Source organism: Protomyctophum parallelum (genome assembly GCF_964188405.1).
Source record: "Protomyctophum parallelum genome assembly, chromosome: 21".
NCBI classification, from domain to species: domain Eukaryota; kingdom Metazoa; phylum Chordata; class Actinopteri; order Myctophiformes; family Myctophidae; genus Protomyctophum; species Protomyctophum parallelum.
In genome coordinates, this window is record NC_139713.1 from 11,645,795 (window position 1) to 11,673,286 (window position 27,492).

The 27,492-nt window shown below is 44.1% G+C and overlaps 2 protein-coding genes across 5 annotated transcripts; one reads left to right on the top strand and one right to left on the bottom strand.

The window, feature by feature from the left end:
* Positions 1-211: 211 nt before the first annotated feature.
* On the bottom strand, positions 212-18,579 carry fam78ab (family with sequence similarity 78 member Ab). 4 transcript variants are annotated; one of them, XM_083793645.1, is made up of 5 exons: positions 18,440-18,579; positions 16,137-16,248; positions 14,828-15,131; positions 4,148-4,478; positions 212-3,628 (listed from the first exon to the last, which is right to left on the bottom strand). In XM_083793645.1, the coding sequence occupies exons 3-5, from the start codon at positions 15,088-15,090 to the stop codon at positions 3,434-3,436; spliced, it is 789 nt and encodes a 262-aa protein (XP_083649771.1). In that variant the 5' UTR covers positions 15,091-15,131; positions 16,137-16,248; positions 18,440-18,579; the 3' UTR covers positions 212-3,433. The 4 variants fall into 4 exon arrangements, with proteins under 4 accessions (XP_083649771.1, XP_083649770.1, XP_083649769.1 ...); XM_083793644.1 differs by lacking the exon at positions 18,440-18,579 and having other exon boundaries at positions 16,137-16,740; XM_083793643.1 differs by lacking the exons at positions 16,137-16,248; positions 18,440-18,579 and having other exon boundaries at positions 14,828-15,527.
* On the top strand, positions 17,385-27,418 carry LOC310879186 (inactive phospholipid phosphatase 7). The gene is made up of 3 exons (XM_083793642.1): positions 17,385-17,618; positions 17,897-18,756; positions 24,649-27,418. Exons 2-3 carry the CDS (start codon positions 18,237-18,239, stop codon positions 25,035-25,037), a joined length of 909 nt encoding a protein of 302 aa, XP_083649768.1. The 5' UTR covers positions 17,385-17,618; positions 17,897-18,236; the 3' UTR covers positions 25,038-27,418.
* Positions 27,419-27,492: the final 74 nt, after the last annotated feature.

A 27,492-nucleotide genomic window follows, 5' to 3' on the forward strand; every position in this document is an offset into this window, starting at 1 on the left:
TGCAAAATTGCTAAAAATTGCAAAAACATTGCAAAAATAAAATTGTGGAAGAAGGGACATCCGCACACTGCCACTTGCTAGTTCAGAGCAATTTTATTAATTGAGCAACGTTTCGGTCTTGCGACCTTCCTAAGCCTGAGGAAGGTCGCAAGACCGAAAAATTAATAAAATTGCTCTGAACTAGCAAGTGGCAGTGTGCGGATGTCCCTTCTTCCGCATTGTATACTCTTTGTCATCATCGCACCTGCTCAAAATTGCCTGACGGGTGTGCGGAAGTCTTCTCTCTATAAAAAGAAAATTGCAAAATACAAATTTGCAAAATTGCAAAAAAATTTGCAAAAGAAATTGCAAAATTGCAACACCAACTACTACCCGCCCAAAATGGGTTAAGATATTTTGTTGTGAAAACTGACATTTAATATAACTAAGTACCCTGTATCATAGCATAACTACACGCCTGACGTTTGTAGCAAACCAAACCACTTGAAAATCGGTTGGAAATTCAGCAAGTTATGATGAACAACCGTCCTGCTTCAATGCACATTCAGTACACGGGGCATACATGCATTAGGACGCATGGCTCGCTCCGACCCGTACGTGCCGACACATCGATCCAGTGAACAGCAGTGGCCAATGCTGTATCTATCCATGTGTATATACTGTATATTATGGTTGAAACCACTGGCTGGCTGTAGAGTCCTGAATGCAACCACATGCACACTAACGTGTGAAGGAAAGAAACAGTACTTTTTAGACTCCACCATACCAATAGCCTCTTACAGGTGCAATTTTATTGCACGAACATGTGAACTTCAAATGCCTTTGAAATGACTTGGCTTGAATTAAAGGGGAACCATTGCCCATTTTCAACCTGAACCCCCATTTTCTGACATGACATCAATAATAAAGTGTGGCAATATATATATATTTATTTATTTTGTCTTTGGTGTATTTCACTGCGACATGTGATGTGATGTTCACGTCATCGAGCATCATTGACATGACATGAAAGGACACATTTAGGGGCTTTTCACAGGGAGAGATTGACGCGGAACGCAATTAATTTCCAACGAGAGGCAATTGGGAGCAATCTGACAGGCTTAACCCATTCTGACCTGAGATCAGATTTAAAAAAAAATCTTCTACATCCTGAAAGTTTTCTGAAAAAGCTATGTTTCTATGTCAGTCGTTCTTCGATTTTTCAAAAATAGCAGACCTACAAGCTCGTAGCGCGCCACTCGGTGGCACGCTATGAGCTTGTAGATCTGCTATTTTTCAATAGCTATAAGGCATAACATAATGCTAACACCAAAAGGGGTTCCCGCCCAAAAGCGACTAGCGGGCGCATTCCTGTGAAACTCTCGAGTTTGTGCTTGTCTCACACGCACGCGGCCGCCCGATGTCGGAGTTGAAATGTCTTGAACTCTCTTTTTGTGCGACATGTAGAATACACAGAAGACATAACAAAGCTATTTTTGTCACCCTCGTATTAAGCTCTCCTCACACAATCTCCTAAAGGGATTTAGGTTGAAAATGGGCCACGGTTTCCATTAACTGTTCTCTATAATGACCAAATGACAATTCCAGAACATTATAATGATAATATCATGGTTTAATATCATGAAAATGTCTTGGTTTGACCCAGTGGTGGAAAGTAACTAAGTGCATTTACTCAAGTACTGTATACTCGAGTATACTGTTACTGTACAACTTTTACTTTTACTTTACTTGATTTTCTTTTTGAAAACTTTGCAGATTTAGATGATTATTGCAAAAACATATTATTTACAAATTAATTCAAAAACAGCTGTTCTGCAAGCTTGCAGATGTGCTATTTTCAAAACATTGTGACAATCTGAGTGCTCTCACTTTGGAACGGCGAGTACATTTTAATGCCCATACCTCTGTAACTTTAGTAACAGAAGTAACATTTTTGAATACAGGAATTTCACTTCCCAAAATTCGGAGTACTTCTTCCACCACTGGTATGACCTAGGACTCTTTAAGGCCTAGTTCCAATAGGCTCTATGCACACAGAATAACTCTTCCTACTTCCAGGCCGCTTCCTTACTTCCTTCACAGGTGTCACCGATGATACTAATTAAGGGTCTGTTATGCACAATAGCCGCACCCTGACTCTGGTTTGACTAGAATGGAACCGAGCCTTCATTAGTATCATCTGTAACACCTGTGAAGTAGGGAAGTGGCCCAAATACTATCCAAAATGGCGTGGACATAGATCGTCAGCTGACAGAGCAGAGAAATGTATTCGACTACAATTCAGCGAAGGCTTGTGGAGCAGCCAGGCATTCCTCTGTGGAATGACTTCTTCTGTCCTACACAACCAACGCGTCCACTCCCAACAAGCACCAGCAGTCTGGAGGAGAAGAGACAGACGGCCTATACTGCATTGCACTTCGTTTAAGGCAAAAAACAAACAAACAAACAAACAAACAAAAAGTTTGCAGTTGGGAAGCAATGTAAACTTAAGGCAGCATGGAGTGAATGTCTTGCATGTTTTACAAAAAGAAAAGTATTAAAAAACGACGTCATCAAACACGATGCGTATTGCCTCGTGTGGAGCACATCCAAGTAGTAGTGCTTTTTTCCTCCTCTTCTTCTTCTTCTTCTTCACAACAACAGCAAACGGAAACAAAGGTAAATGCACTCTCTCCCAGCCCATAAATAATAAAATTGCGACTCGTACCTAAACGCAAACTTTGTGCATGTACATGTATGAACCATGTACAATAGGTACTGTACATAGACATGGTCATATATAAATACTTCAAATTGTTCTTAAATGCAGCAACACTCCCTAATTGCAGGATACCTCGATCCCCCCCCCCCAAAAAAATAACAATAATATATAATAAAATAAAAACATAAATCATAGTCTCTATTCTTCATTTTTGCAATACTTTAGCACAGTGAGGCCCGACCCAATTTGAAGGTAGAATGGTTGCAGTTTGTTTACTCCAGTTATTCTCCAGTTCCACTCCTGGTTTCACATCTCTCTCTTCAGCCAGAGTTATACTCAGCCACGCGTCGGGGTGTCGCAGATCGGAGGGAAAAAAAAGCCAAGCTCACACTGCGTCCCGACGTCTTCGGTACGCAACATATCGCACGTGACACAATCACGCACGTCGAGCCCTTTACTCTCTCCATGGCTTTTCCATAATGCAGAAGAGAGCAGTGAGAGAAACTCAGAGGCAAAACATGAAAAGGAAGGAATATAAAAAAAAGGAAGCAGGTAAAGGAAAAGAGTAACAAGGTGAAAAAAGAAGAACGACAGAAAAGATATTAAAAATAATAATAATAATAAATCCGCGAGGCTGATACCGTCGAGGTATCCAAGGCCAGTCTGGTCAGTTTGAATCAGTCACATAATAATAATAATAATTAGAAGAACAATATGTAATTTAGGTTCGGGTCAGTATTTGGGCGGGATGACGACCATGGCGTCGCCGATCTTTGGCCGCCACATCAGCACCTGGGCGTCGTTGGCGTTGGGCTTGACCATGGCGTTGGGGGGGATGGGCTCATTCTTGCCCAGGATCCGGGGCTGATCCTGGGCCAGTGGCTCGCGCAACGCGGCCCGTTGGCCCAGCGGCCGCTGCGGGTCCACCTGCATGGGCACACGTCTGAGATCAGATTCTAAAAATGTCTTCTACATCCTGACAGTTTTCTGAAAAAGCTATGTTTCTGTGTCAGTGGTTCTTCGATTTTTCAAAAATAGCAGACCTACAAGCTCGTAGCGCGCCACTCGGTGGCGCGCTATGAGCTTGTAGATCTGCTATTTTTCAATAGCTAAAGCATAACGTAATGCTAACACCAAAAGGGGTTCCCGCCCAGAATGGGTTAATATAATTAGACGAAAACTAACGAAATGACGAAAACTACCATAAAAGAACTAACACGTTAACTACAGTAACTGTACTGTACTGTACTGTACTGTACTGTACTGTACTGTACTGTACTGTACTGTACTGTACTGTACTGTACACAAGTTGCATGGTGACCCATTGGTGTGGTTTGGGCTTAAAAAACTAAAAGCTAACTGAATTAGAAAAAAACAAATGTCAAAAAGAAATAAAACTAAACTATAATGGGAGGGAAAACCAATGTAAAAACTAATTGTACCGACCTGGATGTGCAGCTGCATCCTCCAGCGAACCGTCTGCAGCACCAGTGTCTCGGCGCTGGCCTGGTTGATGGCCACCAGCCACGTGGTGAAGCTCTGGTCGCGGCGGATGCTGCTCAGCTGCGGCACGTTGCTGTCGCTGACGGGCACGCCCCACGTCACGCTGGGGTAGAAGTTGTCGTTCATGCTCACAGTGAAGCGCGAGTCCTTCTTGGTGGGGCCGACCACGGTGCAGGTCTCCGTGGTGTTGCCGTACCACGGGTAGTTGACGCCGTCCGAGTCGCTGATGGCCAGGATCTTGCCGTCGCGCAGGTCCGGAAGCTCCCAGCTCGACCTGGTGGTGGGGAGGACGGCAAGGAGTCAGAAGGTGAGGCTTTGCGCAACAATACAAACATTTAAATCTACAGTGTGAAATTCTCAGGGTTAACATTACTGTCCCAAAGGGTCTAAATTATGACCCGCCTTCACTAAAGCCTTAAAATAAGCAGATTAGCAGAAAATGTATTTTGTATGAAGAAACGACACATTCATCACAAACTTGAAGTTATCAAGAATATGTGCTTTTGTTTTGTTTTGTTTTGTCCAAACAAAGCCTGTATTTATTCAGTGAACGCCACTCATTTTTATTAAAACGACCCTGGCTCAAATTAATTTATCATTTCTGATTGTAAATATAAAACTGCCTTTAGATACTGCCATGGGTGGATGGACGGATAGACAGACAGACAGACAGACAGATCTGAGTAAAAATGGGTAAAATGAAACTGCTTAGAACATTGTTAAGACACCGGAGAGCCAGCTAGGGAACCGTGTAACGCTCCGGTCTGTCTATCGATTTCGACAGCGGCAGGACTCGCAAGAGATGACCTTTCCTGTGCTGAAGTTGTGCGATCAGCAGAATGGAGGAGAAAACGGTGAGATCACATGACATGCCTCCTGCCTGGTCTGAGGCTGCACCGCAATGTATGCATTCAACCGGGTTCAGGGCAGCACACACACACACGCACATGCACGCGCGCACACGTGCACACACGCACAGTAGCCAATCCTCAGAGGCCATTAAGACCTGAGGATGCCTTCTAAGTCTGTGGATCTTAAACTGTTTTGTAATTCAAAATTATTTGACATTTTCAGGGTTTTTCATGTTCAAAATGTTCAGATATATCGGGTGTACAAGCTCGCAGCCAATGCTAAAATCTTAAAATGACACGGGTGCTTTCCTGGTTTCAATGGGTAAATTAAACTCAGAGTGTAAATGTAACCAAATGGAGTTCAAATATGGATACTGTCAATTGATAAGCATGATAATAACTAGCCTTTTACGTACATATATACGTGTGCATTTGTATTCTGGAGAGTGACTTTGTCTAGTTCTGAATCAATCCCTTTTTGTCTGTATTTTCTGTCTCTTTTTAAATGCTGACCATCAGGGCTGATCTCCAAAATGTCCTATGCAGTCTTCAAATGGCATATAAAGTATATTCTAGTATATTGTCTAGTTAGTTCTGAATCTTGTTCATACATATAGGTTTGTCTGAAGCATTATCTTGACAGCGTGCCAATCACGACTCCCACCTGGCAAGCACCAGATTCTGCCGCAGAATACGCTAAATTATTCATCAATCATGAACACCTAAAATTTGATATAAATCATTCAGTTCTTCAATCAATTTTACAAAATACCCAACCAACATGAGCTCTCTTTTTCTCTCTCTCTCTCTCTCTCTCTCTCTCTCTCTCTCTCTCTCTCCGCCCCCTCTCCCTCATTCAAATGTAAAGAGCATCTCCCCAGTCCTTTTGCTGCTGATCAAACCCCACTGGGAGGAACTCATTAGAATAACTTCCATGGAAAGAAAAGCAACCTCAACCAAACCCTATAACGAGAAAACAAGAACGTGTATCAAAAATATAACCGTCTAACACAGAATGTAGCCCTGACAGTGTGCAAATGTAACCAAATGTACCCGTAAAGGTCCATTCGCTTACATTTAGTGCTCAATTAACAAAACAATGAGTAGTGACTGAGTAGTATAATATGAACTGACTAAAGCCTAGTTCATACTTGACAAGTAAATGATGATTTCTCTCACCCTCAGCTTGTATGTAGATGTGTGTATGATAATTATGATTACCTGCATACTACATAATGCACTTAACATAACAAAAGCATTGAATAGTACCATTCAAAGGATATGCTCTCCTATGAGAGAGAATATTTCGATTTTAAGCCCAAACCACACTGGTAGGGACTCCTAGAAATGTGTCAGAATAATGTTAAATCTGGGAATAAGTTTCTTACCAAGAAATTTCTTCACCAATGTGTTTTGTAAAGGTGTCTACTAACATATGCCACATTGGTTTCTATTCAACCACCCTAGGGAACTTTAGGGGATTTACAACCAATATAAGCATTCGTTTTGCACAAAAAACACTCATTGGGCTAAAAACTACCATAGCCGCTGCATGTGGCCATAGCCACAAAATGTGATTGAATTGTCATGTTTTTCCGTCTACAAGAAAATTCTTCGCCAAAATTAGCCTATGCTAAAAAATATGGACAAAGCGTTCTTCGGGTCTGATATGGACGTAAGATGAAGCCAGTCAGTCCTTGAATTGTAAATCTCCATCTTTCTAGATCCGTTTGGGCCCAGCTGGCCATTGGCTGGCCCAGACAACGAGGTGGGACTTCCCCCCTTCTTCTTCGTTGGTTTTTATTTTGACTCGAACGCGGGGTGGCTCCCGATCATAGACTGTAACGGTAGCCACGCCCCTCAGAACATACGCGACTTTATGGTCATTTATTTTATAAATGGGACCATAATTTTCCAAGAAGAATATTATGAGAAATGAGACTTTAAACTAGTGACTGGAAACAGAACATATTCATGACCATGTTTATTAAGGTAATACAGTCTAGGTGAAGTTGGGCCCAAATACATGGACCTCTATGGAGCTTGGGGTTTTTTGGGCCCAATGACAGCGCCACAACAGGCCATTATATGAACTTTCAGGAAGTCCCGATTTCCTTAGTGGATTCACAAAATATCTGTCTGACTGCCCCTCTGTGTGGCATACTGGCACTGTGAACAAAAAGAAAAACAAGTGTTTCTTATTTTACCAGTGTGCAGACCGTAGTTGTATTTATGTTGTTTGTCTTGCACCTATAGGAATTCAAGTGGATTCAGGGATTCAGGGAGACAGACCCTCGTTAATAACTGTGAATGTATAAGAGTGGAGGTACTCTGACACTGAGATGGAAGGTTGGCCTAGAGATAGGGCATGTTATTCACTGCATCCTTGAGCCTTTGTGTGTGTGTGTGTGTGTGTGTTTGTGTGTGTGTGTGTGAGAGAGAGTGTGCGTGAGTGTACATGACATGTGTTTGTGTTGTGAGTGTGTGCGTGTATGAGTGCGTGTGCCTGTGGATGTGTTCCAAATTCACTCATACACAAACACACATACAACCTTCTGACAACAAAGCTGCTCTATTTAACCACTGCGTCATTTTTTATTTTAGCGTTGGCTATTCAAAAATAGCAGATTTACAAGCTCAATGCGTGTCACTTTGTGCCACGTTAAGAGCTTGTACATCTGCTATTTTCACCAAATCTTGTTGAAGGTCAATGCTCCCCCCAGAATATGGACGCTGCAGTTCAAGTGATTAAAGGACCACTTTCCGAGGCTACTTTTCAACCTATCTTCATATAATAGGTCTTCACTACTATTAGAGGCAAAGCACAGCTATCTGACAGACCACAATGGGGACAAGCTAAAGGAAGTGACTGCTGCTCGTGTTGCTCTTGAATCCATGTCTTAAATCTGCCAAACAACGCATATATGAATCAGGGGATAAACCTGGTGAATATTTGTCCCATTTGGCTAAAAAAAGGGAGAATAGGTCTTCACTAATAATCATGATAGAAATGGAGTCTCATAGGAGGGCTGTGGGCAGTTCAGAAACCCGTCCACCAGTGACATCATCCTTAGGCAGATATATTTTTAACAAGATTTTTTTACAAAGATGTTTAGATTCATCAACGATGGCTTCCATTTTTGCATTGCAACTTTTCAGGACTAGAAAGCCTGCAGTTTCTATTAGCTTGGATTCCCCGTCGATGATGTCACTGGTGGACGGGTTTCTGAACTGCCCACAGCCCTCCTATGAGACACAGACTGAGTAGAAAAAAATGGTGCCATTTTATCATTATTAGTTAGTGAGGACCTATTATATGAAGATAGGTTGAAAAGTGGTTAAGTGGTCCATTAAGAGTGGAGGAACGCGCGCGCGCGCGTGTGTGTGAGAGAGAGAGAGAGAGAGAGAGAGAGAGAGAGAGAGAGAGACACACACACAGACAGACACAGAGAGAAGGGAACTCAGTGTTTATGGTGTGTTTTGAAGTCAGGACACGTATTCAGAGCCAACTGACAAATCATCCACAGAAACAACCTGAGCCATTCTGTCCAATTACACTTATTATTACAGCTTCCTGAAAGTTTACTTCATTTAAATAACTGGCATTACGTCCGTGGGATGAGAGTGTCCCAGCAGAGATAGCAGCACTCTCGTCTTGTATCCAACTGTAAAAAAAAATCCCCCGTAATCATTCATGTACGTATTTATTTTCCTCCAATTTAGTCTTTAGGCCACGTCCCCACACTTGCACCAGCTCAGTGGCCTTGTGGTTGGAGTGTCCGCCTTGAAACTGGGAGGTTGGGGTTTGATCCCCGGGTCATACCAAAGAATGAGCAATCGCGCCTGTCGCAGACAGGCAGAGCAAGTTCAGTCAGGAAACTGGGCTGCCTCAGCATCACGTTCTCATTCACATGATTCACTTCATCCAATTGCACACTCTTCATACCGGCTATTTCAACTGGAAGTTTGCACTGCTCAATCTTCTTGCTTACTTGCTGCTGCACACACCTGCTGCTGCCTGCTTAAACTTTTGCTGCTCACCCTCCTCCACCCCAGCTACCACCTGTCGTTTTGGATCTGCTGTTTAGGTACAGGTGATACAGGTCCCTATGGTTGGGAGTTTGGGACTGATGTGCTTGATCTCAGTACCTAAAAAGCAGATCCAATTCATTGCCAAATCATAATAAATATATTGCTCATTTTATATTCAATAAATATATATGAGTTGTCCTAACTGAACTATAAAAATGGAACCCAATGCCTCCCTGCTAGGCACTCTGCATCAAGGGTTGTATTGGGGACCGGGCTAAGTCCCTGCGATATTCTAGCGTCATGTCCAGGGGGTGTACTTGTACATCAAACTGCCTCACGCAGCACACTACAGATACAGGAGATAGGCTCCTGCCTTATATGGGCCTCGTGGCTCCTGCCCTATGGGCCTCGTGGCTCCTGCCCTATGGGCCTCGTGGCTCCTGCCCTATGGGCCTCGTGGCTCCTGCCCTATATGGGCCTCGTGGCTCCTGCCCTATGGGCCTTGTGGCCCTATGGGCCTCGTGGCTCCTGCCCTATATGGGCCTCGTGGCTCCTGCCCTGTGGGCCTCGTGGCTCCTGCCCTATGGGCCTCGTGGCTCCTGCCCTATGGGCCTCGTGGCTCCTGCCCTATGGGCCTCGTGGCTCCTGCCCTATGGGCCTCGTGGCTCCTGCCCTATATGGGCCTCGTGGCTCCTGCCCTATGGGCCTTGTGGCCCTATGGGCCTCGTGGCTCCTGCCCTATATGGGCCTCGTGGCTCCTGCCCTGTGGGCCTCGTGGCTCCTGCCCTATGGGCCTCGTGGCTCCTGCCCTATGGGCCTCGTGGCTCCTGCCCTGTGGGCCTCGTGGCTCCTGCCCTATGGGCCTCGTGGCTCCTGCCCTATGGGCCTCGTGGCTCCTGCCCTATGGGCCTCGTGGCTCCTGCCCTGTGGGCCTCGTGGCTCCTGCCCTATATGGGCCTCGTGGCTCCTGCCCTATGGGCCTCGTGGCTCCTGCCCTATGGGCCTCGTGGCTCCTGCCATATATGGGCCTTATGGCTCCTGCCCTATGGGCCTCGTGGTTCCTGCCCTATATGGGCCTCGTGGCTCCTGCCCTATGGGCCTCGTGGCTCCTGCCCTATATGGGCCTCATGGCTCCTGCCCTATATGGGCCTCGTGGCTCCTGCCCTATATGGGCCTCGTGGCTCCTGCCCTATGGGCCTCGTGGCTCCTGCCCTATATGGGCCTCATGGCTCCTGCCCTATGGGCCTCGTGGTTCCTGCCCTATATGGGCCTCGTGGCTCCTGCCCTATATGGGCCTCGTGGTTCCTGCCCTATGGGCCTCGTGGCTCCTGCCCTGTGGGCCTCGTGGCTCCTGCCCTGTGGGCCTCGTGGCTCCTGCCCTGTGGGCCTCGTGGCTCCTGCCCTATATGGGCCTCGTGGCTCCTGCCCTGTGGGCCTCGTGGCTCCTGCCCTGTGGGCCTCGTGGCTCGGCAAGGCTTACTTTACTTTTTCCCACACTCGCACCTTGCCGCTGCCGGATGGACACGTATGTCCAAAACCATTACGTTCCAGGAATTGGAAAAAGGAACCTGTGTTCCAAATGTTCCAATGTAGTTTAGTATTTAGTCACAAGCTCTTGTTAATACTTTTCATTGGTTAAATATTTCTTATAAAGCACACGTAGCCGATCTACAAACTCACAACGTGTCACATTTCGACACGTTGTGAGCTTGCAGATACAGTAGGCAATTTTTGTTTCTTTTGTGTCACACTGTAGTAGGATGAAGTAGGGCGTTAAGTTACGAAACAAAACCATAACAAGTTGAAATATGGATATACAAGGTTTCTGTCTGGCAGCAACGATGACTTCCCTGACTCTGATAACCACATGAACCCTAGAGTCTCTATTATGTCATTATAGGCAAACAAAATAGCAGTATTTGGATGGAGTAGCAACAAGGTGTTGCACTGTGCCGACAATATAAATCATAATGGGAATTTTTGAGAACATCAGCTGTAGACAATACTGGACATAGTGTAGACTATGGAAGGGTTTGTGATTTTGTCCGACAATTTCGCGGGCAGGCAAGCATTGTTATCATTCAAAACGAAATGTCTGAAATCTGAACAATATTAAGACTGCTACTATACTATCATTTTCTTTAGGCCGAAGATCCTAAAACACCGGTTTTCTTTTTCTAGGATTCAATACCATGAGAGACATACAGTATGTCCAATTGTAGCTGGAAATATTATATACAAGATACATTTAGAAATGTGGTTCTTTCTCTCTCTCTCTCTCTCTCTCTCTCTCTCTCTCTCTCTCTCTTTCTCTCTCTCTCTCTCTCTTTCTCTCTCTCTCTTTCTCTCTCTCTCTCTCTCTCTCTCTCTCTCTCTCTCTCTCTCTCAGTTTTCCTATCTCACTCTCATAAATAGACACAGCTAGACTGGGGTGGGGGTGTTGGGAGGGAACAGTGTGTGTAATCTTTGATGTGCAGCCCTGTGACATCTTCTGTTGCAATGGATGTAGATAAGGTGTATTTTGGACATGCATCAACTTGTGGTCGCCCACTACAGGATGTATGGCATTCTTTAACATGAGTACAAATTGCACACACCACCATCTGTCAAGTTTCACACATCATCACATCCAACACCACAATTTGTATAGTATAGTTTGTATTACGAGAGACCATGTCAGGGTAAGTCAGGGTTTCTTTGCATGGTAATTGGAAAACAGTGCTGGGTGACCTCGTAGACAATTAGGACACTATAGGAAGGCACTTGACAATGGAGTTGTTTTGATCTTTTCTATAGGGCAGGCAGCCGTTTGAAAAGGTTAGCACTGCCATTCCGTAACTGTATTTAGTGAATAAAACGTTATTTTGTCCAATCTAACTGTGGTGGTTAACCTTCTCTTCTATTGAGACATGCATACCCTGTGGACAGGTGGGTCCATTAGTGCTAGCCTGGTGGAAATGTATCTTTTCAGGCTCTACATCACCTGCTGCCTGTACTGAAGATAATGCATCACGTCGGTGTGATCCATAGTGTTGAAATTATAACTTCAGATTTTAAAGCCAGAGACATTAATGTTAGACTATTGAGTTCAATACTTAATAAGAAAACAAGATATTGATCATATAACATTGGGCTGATTTTGAAGTAAACTAGCGAACACACACAATACTATTTCGTGGCCTCGAAATACTATCTCGTGCCCAATGCCCACGAATTTACTTGAATTCGAGGCCACAAAATACTATTTTAAGGCCACAAGTTATTATATATTTTTTCTCTCAATGGCCACTCCGGGGCTCTGTAAGAAGTACATTTAAAAACATAAACATATATATTTAATATATCAACAAATTGGTTAACCAGTACCACTTAAGCATTAAGATATACTTCTGTCGCTCAACGGTGTCATGGAAACAAGTGAAATGAGCAGATATAAGAGGTCACAAGGCAACGCATTGTGAGCTTGTAGATCAGCAATTTTTTTACCCTTTTTTCTCCCCAATTTAGTCGTTATGCCAATTCACCCTTTGTCAAGCCCATGGTTGTGCTCTTCGCACTGATTGGTTGTTGTTTCGTGGTTGACAAAAATCCTTTCTCTCCATCCACTACCGTCTACCATTGAAATAACGTGTTTTTCAGTTGCTTCGTATTGATATTCTGTGCGTTCAATTCTCATTTTAAACTTGGTGTCAGTAAAAAGGAACATCACAGGCGCAGCATGGTGACTGCAGGGCATCATGTTTGTTTTTAGTTTTTTCCAAAAATGATGTTATATCAAATTCACCATAAACAAGGTGGAACCAGGGCGGAACAAGTCAGAAAGAGCCTGCTGGTTAGTCAGTCAGGGACCAATCAGAAGTCTGACAAAGGGTGAATTGATTCCTCCCCACAAACATTTCTGTGTTCACTGCTGTTGTATCCTACTACTGAAGCCCCCACCGGGAGGACGTAGAGCCTTCATTCTACTCCTCTCGCTCACCACCACACCCTGCTAACAGGTGTCGCCCCCTCCCGTAGGATTACTAGCCGTGACTATTGTCACCCTCCCCGCCCGGCTTCCCTACTCTGAACATGGGCCAATTGTGTTCGTGTAGGGGTGGCAGTGGATCAGGGGTAGAGCGGCCGGACGGGAACCGTGAGGTTACCAGTTAGATCCCGGGCTCCACCTGAGTTAGTGTCGAGGGTGTCCTTGAGCAAGACGCTGAACCCCTAATTGCTCCCGATGTGCAGGTTGGTGTGTGAATGGGTGAATGTAATGCACAATCTATGTAAAGCGCCTTGGATAAAGGCGCTATAGACAAGCCAGATGCACCACAGTGGATTCGAACCCACAACCTCCGCGGTGGATGGGCAGGCACTTTATTCACTATTTGTTTATTTATTTATTTTAAGTTTGGAAGGTTTTCACCTTTCACCTCTATTCCCAAAATGGGAATAGATTATTAATAGATTATTTTGTTTTTATAATCGGTTAAATTGATTAGTTTGATTAACTGTTGACGCCCTTCCTACAAATGATATGCCTGTCACCAATAGGACAGGTCACCAATCAAATCAAAAGTCACCTGATGGCTACTGATTGCGCTCTAAGCCAGGGTCACTCTCCACTTTGACCAAGGATATGCTTCTACGCCCACCAGCGGAGTGATTTCTATTCAAGCTCACAGAGCTTGTAGATATTTTTAGCCAAGAGATTGGTGGTAGAGGGGGGAAATGAGGGTATTACATATAATAGACCCCTGGGGACCCCAATCAACAAATAATTTAGGGTTTACGTGGATAAACGCCAAAATGTATTCTGTTCCTTGATTCTACAGTCAAAGCACACGAATACACCAACTTATTTTATTTTTATTTGTATAAACCTACAGTACCAACCTGTAGTATAGCTATGTCTACCAATGAAGGAGACAGTATTCTAGCTTGGCCTTCAGTGACTGTTTGGATTGCTTCAAGGATTAGCTCTAAAAGAAAGACATAATACAAGGTGGGGTGGGTGGGTAGGCACTGGGATATCAACAATGTATTAAAAAGAAAGACCAAGAGATGTCACACTAATTGTGACAGGACCACACAATGGTTGCTTTGACAGTTTCAGGGTGTTATGTTTTTTACTCTCTTCTGAGTTACATATAGCCTACTGTAGACAGTGTATACTGTAATGCAATGACTGCATATAACCCTGGCATCCCTCTTTTGGGCACACTTTCATAATGTTAAAAACATACACTTTAAAAAGAAATTATAGCCCATCTACAAGCAACAACAAATCCCTCCATTCATTGTCAATGGGAATTGAATGTTTGTGTAGGACGAAAATAGACGATTTGCACACATACTGTATGACATTCATTGTTGAATTTAATGTTTGTGTTGGACTATATGGATGGATAAATGTATATTAATTTGGGGGTCCCTGACATGAAAATGTTTGAGAACTGTACAACAACAACAACCAATCATATCAACTAATCATGGACAACAATGGAAACAAGCCCCTGAGGCTTTTTGTCTTTTTTTGGTATATTTGTGATACCCTTTGCATTGATTTTTGACTGTGTTAACAAACGTGTTGTTAATCATTCATTCATTCATTCAATCAATCAATCAATCAATCAAATTCGACTGATAGACTTCCATCCATCATCATCATCATCATCATCCCAGCATCACTATTGACATCATATAAGGTAATTCGTATAGGCTAGAGAAGATGACAATGTAATCATATCATACTCACATCCCTTTGTCTCCATACTTATTGTAGAACTCCATGTGGTTGCACGCTTGAATCCAGCCAATGGTCCACGTCTCCTTCCCGGCCACGGGTGGCACCAGTACCCGAGCGAAGGCTCTGAAGTGCGGCGTCCGGTAGCGCAGCACCACGCTGCTGGACTCGTCGATGCTGGTGGGGTTGGAGTCGATGGAGGAGTTCACCTCAAGCACGACGATACTCTCTCGGAAACTCTTGGGCTTACACCTGATACTCTGGATACAGCCCATTGCATTAAAGAGCAACACAATCCACAACAACGTCCCGAGGTCTGCGGGGGGAGAGAGACGCATATGGAGAAACACAGCAGCTAAAGTCACCAGAGTTCAACTTCATGGGTCCACATGGTTGTCCAAAAAAAATCAAAAATGTGTGTGATTCATCATAGGCATAGCAGACATGTTTCAATCAAAAGCCATGCATTCTTGCAACCCGTCCGTCTCTTTAATCCGATAGGCCTACATCGGAAGAAATTAAGAGCTCAAATACAAAAGAGAACGGGATTCTTCATCATGACATTCACATGCAGTCGCATGCTTTCCGGGCTGTAAAAATGCCACTTCTCAGTCAGGGGGGGGAAAGGCGCAGGTGCAACTTTTGTTTTCCGCGTATAGACTACCGAAAGAGAGAGAGAGAGAGAGAGAGAGAGAGAGAGAGATGTGCACTCGGCTGTGTGACCTTTTTTCACAATATCTTGGGAACTGGGTGTAGGTTCAGCACTTCTTTGACTTTGTGCTTAATTAAAGAGCCACGTTAATTGATTCAACTATTTTCAGAAACTACATTATAGGCCTTTATCTTGACGTCGTAGGTATATATTTGGTCATTCAGTTTATAGTGCATGTCATTGTCATCTCGAATGTTAATAATGTCATGCTAGGCCTGCCATAGGACAATGAATGCATCAGTCTCTCTCCAGTGAGTTATATATATTCCTCAGATATTCTCCAGTGTGGCCAGGGATGTTTACGACAAAAAAAAAGCTTCTATGTTGTTACTAAAAGTGGCATTTTTCAACTGCAAATTCAAACCACACTAGCGTTGTAATTTATTAATTCCCATGAGCCAGTTGGCTCAAAAAAAAAAGAGCTGGTATTCGTTTCTTAACTCGATTCATTACAAAAATGTGCGGATTAAAATGAAGGGTCACGAATTCCAAATGTGCTCGATGTCTAGCCACCATAATCACAACATGCAAAGAAGTCTAAAGCTATTAAAAAAAAAAAAAAAAAATCATAATAATAATAAATAAATAAACAATTCACGGGGAATTCACCAATTTCACGCGGCTAGGAGCAATCCTCGGAGACGCTCGCGTCCCACCATCTGAGTGAGGCAACGGTCCGCGGCTCGGACAGTTCCTCCAGTGAGTCCTCCTAGCTGCGTGCCTGCGTGGTAGTCAGACAGAGACGGCTCATTATTCCCTCATGTCTCCTCGGTCCCGTTCCGTATAACAGACTGCATGCCGCCTCGATCTGTCGCCGTAAATGACTCCAATAAGGTCCCGCAGAGGCAGCATGTCAAACGGCATGGATGGATGAATGATCCGGCGCTCGACTTCTAATTTAAAATAAATAAATAATAATATAATAATGTAAAACGAACGCTGACAACAGACAGTCAGTCAGTTGATCCAAAGGCAACCGGGTCAACTTTAGTCCCTCCGACGCCGGGGTCCATGCCTTTATATATTCTAATGGACCGGGCTTTAGCCTAAATGAAAGCCCCCCTGCATGCTGCCGCTGCTGTGAGTTGTCACATAATTCGACAACGGACCCCCGACACCTCCTCGACTCTTCACTTTGAGTGTGAAACAATCTGCCTAGCCCAGATCCCTGCACGGACACGCTGTCATTTCTGTGTGCTCTTGTCGTCCCATCGCGGCCGCGGCAGGTTCACCCTCCCTCCCTCCCTCCACGCATGCATCGGTCTATCAGCGGATCGAGCAGCCAGCCAGCTCTTTTATTAGAAGTACCCTTGAGACGACACTTCCGCTCTGCGTGCGTGGGCTGCTGGGAATTGTAGGCAGGGGGGAGGGGGTCTGATCACAGTTTGTGGTTATGATTGATAGCCAAACTGGAAGAGTAGATATAGGATGCTGCGGAAACAACAGGAACAACGGAACGCATGTTTTGTAAGCAATATAATATGACATTCATTTAGGCTATACTTATAAATGTTGTGGACGTTGTTTAGGCGGCGGCCTACGCTTTGCGCTGCCATTCGCCAGATTAGATATGGCATAATGGCAAATAAACTTAGGTATCAATTCACATCCGTTGCATTATATAAGTCCAAATATGAATATATATCCCAGAGGACCCATGACTCAGGCAGGCTCTTTCTGTCCAGGTGGAGCTGCTGAGCGCACCGTTACTCCAGTCAGTGTCGCTGTCCGTTCGGTTTAAGGACCTTGGACAACTCCCGTCCCGTGCGTGCACTGCATGCGTAAAAGCCGCACGCTGCCCGGGCACTTGAATTGGGATTGTGCGTAAACTACGTCATCTACGGGGAGGAAAACAGATGCGGCACAGACAGAAAGAACCGTCGGCTCGTTTCATCCTCCGCGAATAATAATATCCTATAATACAGTAGCGTGTGGGGCTGCTAACGCTGCCTCTTCAAAGTTTGTGCTTTTAGGAATGTCGGTGAATAGAATTCCTCACGAAGTTTCTTTGAATTTAACGGGGATATATTAATGCAGGCAATGAGCGCACGAGAGAGATTTGAGCGATGACTTTCGCATCGCATCCTTCAGGTATGGCTACAGATGATTACATTAGCCTCATATGTTGTCTTCGCCTTAATATTGCGTGTGTGTGTGTGTATTATATAGGCCATACGTTTCCTTGGATATATGGAGGGAGAGTAGCCTATATAGCTAATGCCGAGCTATTTGCAGCATATAGCCTCACGCAGCAATAGGCTACAGCAACACAACACCTGTCATTTTGACAGCGCAGTGTGTGACTGTGTGCGACGTTAATGGTGTCACAGAGATGCTGATAATGTCATTTTTATGTCCCCACTGTGTAGATCGCGTTGTACTGGATTGGCCGAAACAGATGCCACTCACCAAGCCCCTCTCCATGCCTGCATGGGGGTCGCCCTGGTGGTATTATAACCAGCCGGGCCATCAGCGCACATTCCAGCCAGTCTAAATATATCTTATTCGGGCCACGGGAGGGGAAGGACGCGGCGAGAGCCTGCAGCTGATATCTTTGGACATTTCTCACCGTCGCGTGTCTTAGAGCCTATACCGCAGTTTTATCTCCTTATCCCCAGTTTTATCTCCTTTTTCTGCTTAATAAAAGACTTGGCTTTTGTCGGCCTGATACCATAACGCCCCCGCCTCCCCCCCCCCCCCCCCACCAGAATGCCCTCGACCCACAGTTCGAGACCCAGGGCGCGGGACCGAAACGTCCTGACCAGGCCCGAATTCATGTCCCTGAACCAACCCCTGCGAGGCAGCGGCGGTGGTGTCGGCGGCGACAACAACGGCCGGGGCGGCGGCAGTGGCGGCGCCACGGGCCGGCGACGCGGCCAAGCCAAAGCCCAGTCGAGCCAGGAGGAACCTACCGGCAACGGCAGCAAGGACAGGAATAAGGAGCCGGACGGCGGAGCTGGCGGCGCCAAGATTCCGGAGGAGGACTGCATGCAGCTGAACCCTTCGTTCAAGGGGATCGTCCTGGGCTCGCTGCTCGCCATCGACATCAGCCTGTCCAAGCGCATGGGGGTCTGCGCCTACACGTCGTCGCCCTGGGGCGGCTGCCGATCCATGGTGACCCTGCTCGCGGTTACGGGGCACGGCATCACGTGGATCATTGGCACTATCGTGTGTCTCACGCGAAGCAACACGCTGGCAGGACAGGAGGTGCTGGTGAACCTGCTGCTGGGTAAATATAATGCACTTGATCTGTTGTTCATCTTGCTTTAATTTGTTTTGGGTTTTTTTAACGTAGGCTAATGCAGTGGCTTTCAAACTTTTTATTTATTTTATTTTTTATTTAAATGACCCCCAGTTTGGTGTACACACTATAATAGTGGTTCCCAAACTTTTTCATGTCAAGGACCCCCTATAGCCTCGATACCCATGGGCTTTCATTTCAAGGACCCCCAAATTGACACTCGAATGGACCCCCGGTTTGAATCAAAGTTAATTTATGGTCCCATTACACTCTCAAGAGTTACAGTCCCATAAGGGTCCATTTGGTTCCTATAACTGTGTACAGGTGGAACCATGTGAGCAGTTCAGACCTGTATGTATATGGGACCCTTTGGTTCCTTATAGCTATAATCCATCATTTAGCAAATTAGCAGGGGTCAGCCCAGTCAGGGACCCCCATGGAAACCCCTCGAGGACCCCTAGCTGGAGGTCGCCAGACCCCATTTGAGAACCACTGATGTAATGTACAAACTTGGTCACTAAGCTATAGCAAAGTCTTCTTCAACAGCCTAAGTAGGCCACTGCGTCTATTCAAAGTGTGTTGACATAGATTAGTCAGACCTCTAAATATACTCATTTTTAGGTATAAAGAAACAGGCTGTTTGTGTTTAACATTTGGGGAGAGAGAGTGTGTGTGTGTGTGTGTGTGTGTGTGTGTGTGTGTGTGTGTGTGTGTGTGTGTGTGTGTGTGTGTGTGTGTGTGTGCGTGTGCGTGCATGCGCGCGCGTGTGCGTGTTCTGTGGAATGCCCTCACTTCAGCCCCGAAATCCCAAAATTCTCTTGCAAGATATAGGAATGACCTCAAGTGGCTCCATCTTAAGCGCCCCGAAACTGGGAGGAACGAGATGATATAATCTTCCCCTGGTTGAGTACCTGTGAGCACCCTTCTCTTGGCAGCTTATTAAGCAAGTATTTGGGAACAGAAGCATCTATTCTAGGATCTTGAAGACCAGAAGTCCAGAGATACTCTCTAGTGCAGCAGTCAGCCTTAAACCTGATTAATTAATCGTCTTTCGATGATATCGCATGCTGACACTAACCGACCTACAAGCCCACCATCCACAATGCGCTGCGATAATAGTTATGAGTGCTGTTGGTGCCAACGCATGCCGAGACATCATATACGTCAATTTTGGATGTTGTCTTGCAGGCTGTGTTCATTGCCATTTTCTGGTAGTTTTCTGAGTAGTCAAGCCCAATGAAAGAAAACTACCGTATACTATGCCTGAAGTGGGGCCAACCACAGCACTTCTTTCCTATTGGTTGATGCCCGGGTAAAGTTAACCATTGTTGAACATATATTATTGGCAAGTGTCGTGTCAAAATGCCACAACGGCATGCTCCATCCGCTTACTCCCATTGAATTGAATGGAAGTGAACTAGACATGGACACTATACCACGCCCTTGTAATAGCTGTGCACCTGGGTACCTCAGGTGTACCAAGTTATTCTAACGAGCTACCTGCAGAGAAACCAGGGAGTCACGCACACACACACAGTCCAAGATGACAGCAGGGGCCATCACAAGTTCAACACACCGCGTTTATCAAAGAAAAATCTTCAAAGTATTCCATCCCAGCAGGGCCAATAGGGTATAAATGCACAGCACACAGAATAATTCTTCCTACTTCTGGGCAAGGTATATGAAAAAGAAGGTAAGGTCACCGACGCCATTTTTGCTATCATGCAATTCCAGAGTCACTCAGTGCCTTCGCTCGCGTCGCGCGTATATTGTCTGTAGACGGTAATTTAACATTGGGAGTGTAACCAAATGGACCCGCTCGTTCACCCAAGACTGCTTGGTTAAATATTTTGTTTTTTCCACCATTGCTGAGTCTCGGCAGTCAGTTCAGTGAACAGATGAACAAGACCAAACAGTCAAAACATTTCCTGGGTTCCAGAAAACATTAACGCTGATTGGCGGAGGTATCGCGAGATTTGGCTGCCAGACAGGAAACGGCGGGAAGTCTTGCGATACTTGGTACGTTCAGAAAGATACTTTGTGCTCTTTAGATACCATACCTCTATAAAATTACACAGTGTAGCCTACACATCGAAAAGCAACACAGCAGACAATAATGTGTTATATGTCTTCTTCTGTTATTTGCCAGAAGCGATTACTTTACAAAAGTATAAATAGTGTTTGTTCATGAGCTGGTCACTGAGCTCTCATTGACTCCTGCAGTGCATTCTGCTGAACTTCCGGGTGAAGTTTTGCTCCCATGAAAGTGTCCATGAAAGTGTCATGGCACAGCCCAGTCACGTGACCATTGCCTTTCCTTCTCAAAGCTTCCTTGACTGGAAATAAGAAGAGTTCTTTCCAAAATGGCTGCAGTGCTGTGCATATACCTATCCTTGTGTTTGATGGAGCCTCTGGTCACTGCAGAGGATGTGAACTCCAGGCTCCATAGTGGTGGGCAGGAACTGTTCAAGTGTGCCACCCTAACACCCCCACTGAGTTTGACTGCGAAAACAGCTTATCTCCTATAGTTATTACTATTATTATTAATTTTAACACTCACTAAGCTCATTAACCTGTGGTATCTACTATCTACAGTAAACCATGAAATTCAGTATTTAAGTCTGACGTCATTTTGTAGTGTTATGTTACGTCCGGGTCCAAGTGGCACCCGTCCGCATCTCATTGTAAATAGAATATCTAAATGCGTGAATCTTTTTACAATGACGTTATTTTTCAGAAAGGAAGCCATTGAGGGTTAAAATGCGTCTAATGCTTCCAACTCGAGTAGAATTATTAATGTTTTGTTCCAGTGTCCATGACAAAGAAAATATATGATGTGGAGACAATAAAGACTATTATTATCATTATTATTGAACGTGGTAACAGTCAATTTTCTCAGTACAATATTTCGGGGGCATATTTAGAATGTGTGCAGGCTTGAGTATGTTGAATCTAGTTTGCAATTAATGAGTATTTAGTTGACACAATGAAATAAAATGGCGATAGTATCCAGTGTGGGGTAAACGGCCTGTCACAGCCAGATTTGGGAGAGCAGCAGCTTTGTTGTTGCGAGGAAAGCGGTAAAATTAGACTTTCATGGTTGTTTTCGTCTCAGATTTAGTCCGACGGAGCGTCACAGTATAACTCTATGGGGACACAAAAGCAACACAAAAGTAGGACCCGGAAGAATCTCTGGAGGGGGCGCTCACGTCACGGCTAAAATACTGAATTGACAAGGAACAACTATAACTTGATTGACACACGTGAAATTAGAGCATTTTGTTTTTGTGTTTAGGAAGCAGCTGAGTCTATCTGAGGTGATACGTTTGTAAACAAAAACAAACTTGGCAGGTGTTTTTTTCTGTCTGATTGTTCCTTTGAAGGGCACCAGCTGTCTTTTGAGTTGACAATGTGATGTGTCATCACTTAGCTCCTATTCTGCTTTAGTACTGCTGAGGAGGCAACAGCTGTGTCACCCACAATGGTGACATTTTTATCTCTTTATTTTTTTTGTCCGAAAAGCAGTAATAATTCATAATGTATTCTTTCAGTTGGTCACACACCAGAATAATGTCTTATAAACCACCTATGCAGGCAATTTCCAAAGATTAAAAGAAAACTGTCAAGCAGTGTTCATTTTGACAGCAAACTTTTTGACAGCAAAAAAATTTAGTCATCTGTTAGTTTTAGTCAAATATAAGATTTTAGTCGACTAAATTAAGTTTTGGCATGGCGTTGATGGCCGATTTTTCAAATAGTCGCATGCTGAAAATAGCAGATTCAAGCTCGAGTTTGTAGATCTGCTATTCTCAGAGTGCAACAAATCATAACATGATTTGTCTGTTCTACTGGATCTCTTCTCCACTAGTCCCCCCCCCCCCCCCCCTAACATTTTAGTCTAGTTTTTATTTGTTGACGATATTGTCAATAAATGTATTCATCATAGCTTCGTTTTTATTTCATTTTTATGTAGTTTTCGTCGGTGAAAAAGGGTAGTCGATAGACATTTTTCATCACAGTTTAAGTCGACAAAATTAACACTGCTGGAAGGACTGTGTTATCAGGTTTGGATTTACAAATCTTTTCATTGGTTCTCATCTGGCTACGCAAAACTAGTGTACAAAACTATACAGATGGAAGCAAATGGTTCCATTTGTACAAAATATAGTCAATCTACATCCTGACAAGATGTGAGCTTGTAGATCGGGTATGATCTGTATACATTTGGCATAAGGGGACGGCATAGTCTTATTTTTGCCTGACTGCTGACAACCTTCTTGTGTACAGTGGGGTTCAGAGGTCGAGACAGACAGACAGACAGACAGACAGACAGACAGACAGACAGACAGACAAACATGAGCAGAAGTGAAGGCTATAGTGATTGTCAGGGTATTTTTAGCAGTGCAATGGAGCTACACATGCTACTTTAACTCTGAGAGTTTAAGCATGGGTTCTTACTGGGCCATGTTTATATACTCCCAGAGACACTTGCTCATTTCACTGTGTATAAAAAGCCACCTGAAAGTGGATATGTAGAAACTATAAAAAGATAGACACGCCATAACATGCCAAGACCAGCAGTATTGCTCAGCATTATATACTCCACTAACTGTGTGTGTGTGTGTGTGTGTGTGTGTGTGTGTGTGTGTGTGTGTGTGTGTGTGTGTGTGTGTGTGTGTGTGTGTGTGTGTGTGTGTGTGTGTGTGTGTGTGTGTGTGTGTGTGTGTGTGTGTGTGTGTGTGTGTGTGTGTGTGTGTGTGTGTGGCAAACGAACCATCCACTTGATTACCGTATAAGCTTTTCTAACTACATACTTCCATCGCTGAATAGTACTGTATAAACAGATACTGTCCTCATTCCAGATCATGCACCATGAAAGATGGGGGGTGGGGTTTGGTAACACATACTGTACACAAACACGCTTTCTCTTGTCCTCCTTCAGGCATCGCTGAGGCCGCAGAGCTGGTTCTCATGACTTTCATCATGATGCTCAGTCCGATATGTACAAATGAATTGGTCCCGTCATGTAACAGAGGTCTGAGTTTAAGCGGGTACAGACATTGAACCCATTTCGACCTGAGATCAGATTCTAAAAATGTCTTCTACATCCTGACAGTTTTCTGAAAAAGCTATGTTTCTATGTAGATTTTTCAAAAATAGCAGACTTACAAGCTCGTAGCGCGCCACTCGGTGGCGCGCTATGAGCTTGTAGATCTGCTATTATTCAATAGCTAAAGCATAACATGATGCTAACACCAAAAGGGGTTCCCTCAGTTTAGTGCGAGATGCAGTTTCAGTGTTTTTGTGTGGAAGTAGTGAAACCTTTTGTTTTAAGACAAATTCGCTTGCAGCAGACATTCTGAGAGAGATTGCGATGTGTTTATGGGGGACATTGGGGAGAAGTGAGACTTTGAAAATAGTTATGTTATGTTATGTTATCAGGGTGCATCGCCATGCTAGCTTGTGGTGGACAAAGCTAGCGGACAATAGTATTGCACAATGGACAATAATATTACTTACCTGCCTGAATGACCACAACAGGTCCGTAAGTAACTCTTATGGTTCATTTGGTTCTATATGTACATTCTCAGAGTTAAGGGGGTCCTTGCAAATAAAACATTTGAGAACCACTAGCACTAGTTGGACTCCTAATATGCCATAGTGTCATAGTAAATAAGTATCGTCAACGTCATACATATCCTGAAGAAAACCTGGAGACTTGGCATTCAGTAATTGGGTGTCAAAAGTCTTTGCCATGGACACATTTTGTCCTTTACGGACATATTGATGACACCTGGTTAATATCATTATTATGTCTTACCTGTGTAGGATCTAACAAATCAACACCTCTCCTCTCCTCCCCCCCTCCCCCCCCAACAGCCCTCCTCCTTGACATCCTGACCGTGGCCGGAGTCCAGAGGCTGATCAAGCGCAAAGGGCCCTACGAGATGACGCCAGGTTTCCTCGACTTTGTCTCCATGGACATTTACTCCTTCCCGGCGGCGCACGCCAGCCGGGCGGCCATGGTCTCCAAGTTCCTGCTGTCTCACCTGGTGCTGGCCGTGCCCCTCCGCATCCTCCTGTACCTCTGGGCCCTCTTGGTGGGCGTCTCGCGGGTGATGCTGGGGAGACACCATCTGACGGACATGGTGTGTGGCTACGCCCTCGGCCTGTTCCATTTCAGCCTGATGGAGTCGGTCTGGCTGCCCTCCAGCACCTGTCAGACTCTCATCTCCATGGGCACCCTGAGCTGGAGCCCCCTGGGCTGAGCCTCTGGGGGATATTAAGTTCTATGCAAAGTGTGATGAATTGTATTTGAAGCTCTCTCTCTAACCTAGTTAAGGTATTATAGAAGGGCTGTGAAGTTTTCTTTCACGACGACAGAGCTTTCTACTCCGAGACTTTGATTCAGCAGTAAGCCTTCACGTAACGCCTCATAAAGACCTCCAACAACACCGACACGTTTCTCTGTGTAGTTGAAGTCCGTTGTAGTTGATTGAGGTCAAACTGAAGGTAACTGTTATATTGGCAGGGTTAGATTTGCTGCGGGGGTCGGAGGGGGAACCATGCCTATCTCCCTCTGGACATTCATTTCAGACTAAATACATGCATTTCCTTTCAAATGTATGTTAACCACATTAATGCTGGCATCCCTAATTTCAAATTTGGGCACATTTTAAAGTAAAAATGTGTTAAATAAAACTGCACATCTACAAGCTCATATCGCATCGTGATTCGATGCGTTGTGAGTTTCTATTTATAGAGGAGTATATAGGGCCTAAATTAAGAACATGCCCCCCCGCTCAGTTTCTTTGTTCTTTCTTTTTTACAAATCGAACCCTGTCCATTACTAATGAATCAAGTACACACAAGATAGTTTATCTTCTGATATTTGCATAAAATACAATCAACATTGTTATTGCTCTCGTTGCTATTCAGTATACTGTAGCCTATGAGTTCCACCCTCACATCCTGTGCCTCCTCACTATTTCATTTCCTCTTCTCCTTTTGCCTCTTCCTCTTTTTGGTGAAGAAATGTCTGGGTAGGACCGCCACCCACCGCTTGATAAGCAGTACTGCCTGAAGCTCATTCGCTAAATATCTCCTCCTGGATGAGCGGGGATTCACACTTTTCTGATTTTGTGTTCAAACACTGGAACATAATGGATTGCAGCTTTAATGTCCCCCCCCCCCCCGCCATGTTACTGCTTTCATTTTAGGCTCAATATTAGCATTAGAGAGGACAGTATCTGAATAATCTAATAATAAGAAAAGTGAATGTGATGTTAGGTATGAATCTAATCTATAGGAATAAAAACGAATGTCTTTGGACATTTCCAGGTGTCACTTATTGGCATGACAAAAAAAGGTCTCTATTTAGGCTACACAAAACTATTACTCACTAAATAAACAAAACATATATTTGAAGTTACTTAAGTTGTCTGTGTTAAAACTATTTTGTTAACTATATTTGTTAACAACAACCAGGGATTTTTGCTACAGTGTACAGTGTTCAGTGCCTGCATTATAACAATAATTTCTGCTTTCTGCTAGTGTGCGTGCGTGAGAGCGTGTGTGCATGCATGTGTGTGTGTGCGTGAGTGCGTGTGTGCGTGTATGGACAGAATCATTATTTTCAATGATTTTAATGATTAATAATTTGTATCAATCCTATACTTATGTCTAATGCATCCATTGACTATGTATGGATGGTTACTTTTAACTTGTTTAGTAAGAGCAGAACCTTTGCACACCTACATATCAACAGGAAAAGACCATAGGTTTACTAATGTAGAATAAAGGACTCTTTTGCACCCAATTTTCTTCACTTGCAAATACTAATACTGTATATCGTCGCTGTCAAGCAGACCCATTTAGGCCGTGTCCTCAGCATTTTCAAAGAAACTTATGTTTCTATGTCAGTGGTGCTCAAACGTGGCCATGTCATGGCAGCCCAAAAAATTATATTATTATATTGACAAATAATTATTTAGCTCATAGTGCAGCAAGAAGTGACTGCTATGAGCTTGCATATCTGCTATTTTTGAATAGCCAAAGTATATAAAATAATACTTTTTAGCTCAATCTAAAATGGCACAGATGCTTTCCCAGTCCTTTCCCATTCGCGGTGCATTGCGATCTTGTCGATCTGCTATTTCTGAAATGAGAAATCCGTTCCATTTCCTGAAAAGCAACAGTTTTGTACATACTGTACACACACGACCACACGACGACAATATTAACTTGTAACGGGAACAACGTTTCAGACATCTGATGAAGGTCTATGTATCGAAACATTCCCATTCCCCAACAATATGTTTTATTTTTTATGGAGAAGACAGTGTGCAGGGGTCATTTCTTCTACAAAAGCTGATTATTGACAACAGAAAGAAGCTTGTCCTATGGCTTTTGACTGTTGCGATAATGTTCAGCATTCAGGATAATGTGGTACAGTATATATGCATTTTTGGATACATCAGCACGTATTTCTTTTGTACAAAGATAAGTAAATCACGTCTTCATCATGAGGAGTTTTCAATCTCTGCATCTCACAAGAAAAATGTAATTGGAGAATCTCTGTAAAATGTGGAATGCCTTCCTTTAATATTTGTTATATTTTGCATGCTCATAAAGATGACATTCACCGTTATGTATATGGTTTTGTCTTCATTTGTGTAATCTACGTGGTAAGTGCCTTAATGAATACATACATCGATGTTGTGA

Bases quoted from the DNA above. Each gene is read 5' to 3' on its own strand.
- fam78ab (XM_083793643.1), bottom strand. From the start codon at position 15,153: ATGCGTCTCTCTCCCCCCGCAGACCTCGGGACGTTGTTGTGGATTGTG. The intron at 4,479-14,827 runs GTGAGTATGATA...CCCCACCACCAG, and splicing joins AAGTATGGAGACAAAGGGAT to GTCGAGCTGGGAGCTTCCGG. The intron at 3,629-4,147 runs GTCGGTACAATT...GTGCCCATGCAG, and splicing joins GGATGCAGCTGCACATCCAG to GTGGACCCGCAGCGGCCGCT.
- LOC310879186 (XM_083793642.1), top strand. From the start codon at position 18,237: ATGCCCTCGACCCACAGTTCGAGACCCAGGGCGCGGGACCGAAACGTC. The intron at 18,757-24,648 runs GTAAATATAATG...CCCCCCCAACAG, and splicing joins GCTGGTGAACCTGCTGCTGG to CCCTCCTCCTTGACATCCTG.